General features: G+C 42.0%; 1 protein-coding gene across 5 annotated transcripts in view; it reads left to right on the top strand.

Moving 5' to 3' along the window:
• LOC132883775 (bromo adjacent homology domain-containing 1 protein) overlaps window positions 1-5,413 on the top strand; it is a 101,677-nt gene extending 96,264 nt beyond the window's left edge. For all 5 annotated transcript variants that reach the window (XM_060917778.1, XM_060917779.1, XM_060917777.1 and 2 more), the window contains exons 5-7: window positions 453-532; window positions 3,675-3,766; window positions 3,890-5,413. In XM_060917778.1, coding sequence (XP_060773761.1) covers window positions 453-532; window positions 3,675-3,766; window positions 3,890-4,076 — 359 coding nt within the window. In that variant the 3' untranslated portion in view covers window positions 4,077-5,413. The remainder of the gene's footprint in view (window positions 1-452; window positions 533-3,674; window positions 3,767-3,889) is intronic.
• The last annotated feature ends 587 nt before the right edge of the window (window positions 5,414-6,000 follow it).

Here is a 6,000-nt window from a genome sequence, read left to right on the forward strand (position 1 = left end):
GGAACCAACTCCCAGAGGACATCAAAAATGCTCCTGCTGTTGGCAGCTTCAAATCTAGACTAAAGACCAAGCTGTTTTCAGATGCTTTCTGCTAACTGATTAATATTATCTTTACATGTTTTAAACTTCCTTAACTTTTACAGTCTCTGCATGTTTTAAACTTTACTTAACTTTTATTCTATTTTATTCTGCTGTTTTTTACTGAACTTTTACTTCATTTTATTGTTTTATTTCTACTATTGTTTAATTCTTATTTTTCTTCACCATTTATTTTATGTAATTTTATTTTCTATTGTTTACTGGTTTGCTTTTACTTCTGTAAAGCACATTGAACTGCCACTGTGTATGAAATGTGCTATATAAATAAACTTGCCTTGCCTCAAAACCTCTTTAATTTCATGAATGGTGCTAAAGAATTTGCTGTCACTGACCTTCTGTTTCCTCTCTTTCAGGAGAGCTGATGATGAGCTTGTTCTGGTACTATAGACCAGAACACACACAGGGAGGCAGAGATCCCAGCATGCACTGTGAGGTGAGACGTTGGCTCGTCTCGGACAGCTCTGATGGGCAGCACGCTAATGTTTCTTTGTTGCTGTGACCTTTAGCCACTTTTGCAGTCCGTGTTGTCCTGCAGAACACATCCATTGTAGTTGTTTTGAACATCTACATGAACTATTAACTTGGAACTAGAACGATAAAAATTGTGATTTGAAAGATTTTCAAAAAATCAGAAAAAGTTTGTTTGGTTGAGGGCTTGTCTTTTGACAGTTTATAAAAAAAAATGTTGAGATAAAAGCTAACATTCAATATTAGAGTTCTCTAATATACAGTTGAGTAAAAATGTTTGCATCCCCCCCATCGGTTCTGGCAAAATAAAATCAAAATATGGCTCTTTTTAAATTATTTATTTAAACAAATTATCTCAATTCCGATGAGTTAAAATGAAATGAAGCTTTATCCCACAGCAAGGCAAAATTGTGTGTGTGTGTAAGGTCTATGTACGAAGGAGGTAAAGCACTTACAATTGCAAAGGAGATGAGAACCTATAACCTACAGGTACTTGGTTTGTGTGAAACACGATGGATCAAAGCAGGCCAATCTAGGCTTACAACAGGGGAGTTAATTCTTTATTCAGACCATATGGAGGAAATTGCTCACCAGACAGAGGGAGTTGGAAGGATACTTAGGATTTCAAGTTCAAAGTTCAAAGTCCTTCCCACACCATGTGGCGCATAGGGCAGCGCCGATCTCCGTTTCTGTAGCCCTTGGCCTCTCGCCTATTACATAGCTAGGGTTACGGTGGGGGGCTAGTCCTCTGGTAACCATGAGAGTTTGGAAGGATGCTTAGGATTTGGCGGCCTGAAAAGATCAGGAACGAGGATCTTTGGAAAAAGACCAATCAGGAACTGGTTGGAAGACTGATTAGTAGAAGGAAATGGACTTGGATTGGTCACATGCTGAGGAAGCTGAAAGATCACATTACCAAATGTGGAAGCCGTCGGGAAAGCGCCAGTGTGGTAGACCTAGGAATACATGGAGGCGAAGTGTAGAGGCGGAAATGTGGAAGGAGAGACGCAGCTGGGGAAAGCTAGAAAAGATGACCCAAAATCGCAGACGATGGAGGCTTGTAGTCGATGGCCTATGCTCCGTGAGAGAGCGAGAAGGCGATAAGTAAGTGACACCCTATAGACCAAGTGGTCTGTGAGTTGCCAGCCTCTTACCAGGCTGTCTGTGTCTATCGAGAGCACACTTAATCTACCGCCGGATTGCGAGGCCTGTCACAGCTTCACAACCATTCACACTCACCTTCACACCTACAGTCAATTTAAAGCCACCAATTAGCCTAACCTGCATGTCTTTGGACTGTGGGGGAAACCGGAGCACCCGGAGGAAACCCACGCGGACACGGGGAGAACATGCAAACTCCACACAGAAAGGCCCTCACCGGCCACTGGGCTCGAACCCAGAACCTTCTTGCTGTGAGGTGACCGTGCTAACCACTACACCACCGTGCTGCCCACAAAGGATCCCTGTCACATTCAGGAAGAGAGAAATCCAAAAATTTTGAACAGAACTCATTTTGTTGGTTTTCACTACCATCCAATTTGTACATTATTCAGCAGATTTTCTTACTTGTGTGGAGGAACATCTATGAGATCGAACATGTTTGGTTTACAAGCATCTTGTTTTCTTCATTTTGTCTCACAGTATGCAAACCTTTTATTATCTGCTCCATACCCTACACTGACACTCTTCTCTTGATAAAGTTTGGGGAAGTTTTCAACAGTCCCATGTTCTAGCTAAAAAAAAAAAAACCACCTGTCTTCAACGTAACATTAGAGCTTGGCGATATAGCTAAAAAACTTTTCACGATAAAATGTTTCAGTTCAGTCGTTACCGAGAATTGGCGATCATATTTAAAGCTAGATGGCCTTTCGATTTCATAAAATTGGTGAAATTTAGTTCCCTCTGAAATTTGGTCATTGTGAGATGTTTATTTCTGTAATATCGCAAAAAAAAAAAAAAATCAAAATCAGGCCATTCTGTGGCTGGGATAGTTATTTAATTTGAGGGGATTCTTGAGCAAATAATATGCATGAAATTGTTTGCTTCGTGCAGTCAAGCAGACAGACGAAGTCCGTGTGCGCATGCGCAGGTTCACCTTTGACCGTGCACTGACAGTTACATCTTTCTGTCGCTAAACGAACAGCTGATCTCGCCGAGGTCTTCGCTGACTGCCGATATTTTATTAGTTTGGTCCTGCGTTTCCTTTCCTTCGCAACATAACGTCTTTTCTTCTCGCTTTCCGTTATTGTAGTCAGTCTTTCACGTTTCATTCGCACACTCGCATCCTTCATTTTTCTCTCCTGTTTCAAATTTGTATCTCACAATATGTTGCGTAAACAGGGAAAGCCCACCATGTCATGCATGACATAGTATCTGGAATCGGGTCATGGTGAAGCAGGAAAAAATAGCGGAGAATCTAGGGCCATGTGGCCCTAAATTCATCTCATCTCCTCTCATTATCTCAAGCCGCTTTATCCTTCTACAGGGTCGCAGGCAAGCTGGAGCCTATCCCAGCTGACTACGGGCGAAAGGCGGGGTACACCCTGGACAAGTCGCCAGGTCATCACAGGGCTGACACATAGACACACAACCATTCACACTCACATTCACACCTACGGTCAATTTAGAGTCACCAGTTAACCTAACCTGCATGTCTTTGGACTGTGGGGGAAACCGGAGCACCCGGAGGAAACCCACGCGGACACGGGGAGAACATGCAAACTCCACACAGAAAGGCCCTCGCCGGCCCCGGGGCTCGAACCTGGACCTTCTTGCTGTGAGGCGACAGCGCTAACCACTACACCACCGTGCCGCCCCTAAATTCATTAATTGTTCTATTTAAAAAAAAAAAAAACAATAAAATTGGAAGTCTGTGATTCAAATTCAGTAGCTTTCGGTCCACTAAACAAAAATAATTGGGTGTTGTGGAAAATTCTTTTTATGACCTAGACTTGACAAATCTGAAAGGCAGTCTAGCTTTAATCAAAAGTTAAGCCAAAGGTGGGAGGTAAGCACATACACATACGGGATAGAGTTCCAAGTCTTGACCACAGTTTAACTTTTGCCACTGCAATGGCTTTTTTTTTTTTTTTTTGGATCGTTTCCAGAATGAAATCTTCGCCTCTCGGCATCAAGACGAAAACAGCGTGGCCTGTATTGAGGACAGATGCTATGTTTTACCTTTAGCACAGTACTGTAGGTAAGATGTTTTACTATTTTACATGGTAGGTCTTAATTGAGGCATTATTAGAGACTGTCCTTCAGGAGCCTGAAGGAATATCAGAAAGTGTTTGAGTGTTATTCTGCTCTCTTTATGCTGTAGATTTTGTGCCTTGGTAAAGCGCCGCTCAGGGGGTGTGTCTGACAGCGTCCCCATGGTGCCCCAGCCCTCTGACAGTGCTGTCCCCACTCACCGACTTGTGCCCGATGACGTCGATCCCGAACTGGTTTACTTATGCCGCCATGTCTACGACTTCCGCTATGGCCGCATACTAAAGAACCTGCAGTAAGGGTGCAAGCCTGCGTGCAGCGCACACACACCTGCACTTCACTAATGATGGAAAGCCTTCGTACTAAAAAGATCCCTGTGCAACCTACTGGCCTTTTTGTTCTGAAACTCCTGATTTATTGTTGAAATCACAAATGATCTGTTTTTCTTATTATTCGCTCAGGAGGGTGGACCTCAGGGAGGTCTGGGGCTGTTGGACAAGATTATTTATAAACTGTCTCCACATTCCCAGAGTGGCGGCGTCTAAAGCGAGTGCTATAGAAGAACGGAAATGACAGCTTTATTGAGTTTTCGATGAGATATATATATTTTTTAAAAATTCTCGTTTAGTTTTTTTTTTTTTTTTAATGCTTCAGAAAATTACTTTATAAATTTAGGTTTTATTTACCCTTCCGTTTAAAATCGGAAGGGGTTTTATATCTCTCTTTGGTGATTTGTCTTGTACACTGGACTATGACACTGGCTGGTGAAATTAGATGAAGCTGCCATTTCACATCAAGTGTAATCAAATACAATTTCTTTAAAGTGTCGCTCAAGTTCTAGGCTCAAACAGAGTCTTTAAGATAACCTAGTGCTCCTGTTTAGGAGAGTTTAGCTGGAAAAGAAAAAAAAAACCCGACATAGTCGACACATGCTCTTGTTTGAGGCGAATGCTTTCTGATCCTGTTTTTTTTCTTGATGTGGGACTAAGTGTAGGAAATTGTACCATTTCATTGAATAGGCAAGTGACTGTCCAGTCCACCAATGAAATGTCTGTAAAATTAGATGCTCGTCTTTTTCGTTCGTCTTATGTTTTGCTTTATTGCGTGCAGTTCACTCTGTAATGTCTGTCTTTTTCGTTCTTCTCACATCTTGCTTTATGACATGCAGGTCACTCGGTTGGCAGCTAGTTTTGACCGAAACCTCTAAGAACTTAGCTCCTATACTAAAGCCAAAGGTCAGTACAGTGCTAATCTCTGTTCTCATTAACGAAGCCCCCAGGATCTCTGGAGAAACTTAACACTGAAAATGAATCGATTTGACACGTTTATGTGATAAAATCTTGCATGTGTCCATTTTCTCTTGCTTCTAGTTACCCTAGTTAAAGTGCACGAATCCATTCCTTGATTTTCTTTTTCTTTCTTCCTCTGCTAGAATTGTAATTTACGTTTAGGTCTTCCTTTCTGATTCTATCGACACTGTTCATGGCAGTGATTTGGTCAGCAAGGAAGTGCACAGGAAGGATGTCTTTACAAACCTTTTTTTTAAATTTATAGCGGAATAAAAGAACGAACAAATGGCGAATTCTAACAACAGGAAAGTCGTACTATAGAGGCTTTGCACCATCACGTGATCCCCACAGCAATGGTAACGACGCTGCCATGACGGGGGGCATGCTTGTAGTGTTTCATTCAGCCGAGTTAGTTGTTGTTGATCAGTATGGGAAGGTTTTTTGGATGTGCAAATAGTTTCGAGCGAAACAAAGACATCAGAGTTTTTTTTAATTTACTGTACCAAAAGTAATTCTTCATGGTGGGGGAGGATTCAGAGGGACTCGGTGTCCAACAGAGAGGTCAAAAACCCTATGGTCTGCTCACTTCGTTTCCACAAAGGTAAGACTTCCAAAAAATAATAATATTAAAAACTGCATTTACGTTCGGGGATCCTTCAGAGTGCATTGTACACGCACTTGGGAGCCAGTCATTATAATAAATAATAATAAGTTAAATTTATATAGCGCCTTTCTCATACCCAAGGTCGCTTTGCAATTGTAAGGAAAGGAAGACAAACAAAAAAAAGAGTCCACCAAATAAAGCTCAGGATGTCATTCCAATGGTGTAGCAGCCACAGTCCCACCAAAAGATGCACAAAAACAAGTCCCGCACAGCCACCGTGACGCCACCAGGCAACACCGCCCAGAACACTGCACCTTGGATCCACAAAGT

The sequence above is a fragment of the Neoarius graeffei genome, chromosome 3 (assembly GCF_027579695.1).
Source record: "Neoarius graeffei isolate fNeoGra1 chromosome 3, fNeoGra1.pri, whole genome shotgun sequence".
NCBI classification, from domain to species: domain Eukaryota; kingdom Metazoa; phylum Chordata; class Actinopteri; order Siluriformes; family Ariidae; genus Neoarius; species Neoarius graeffei.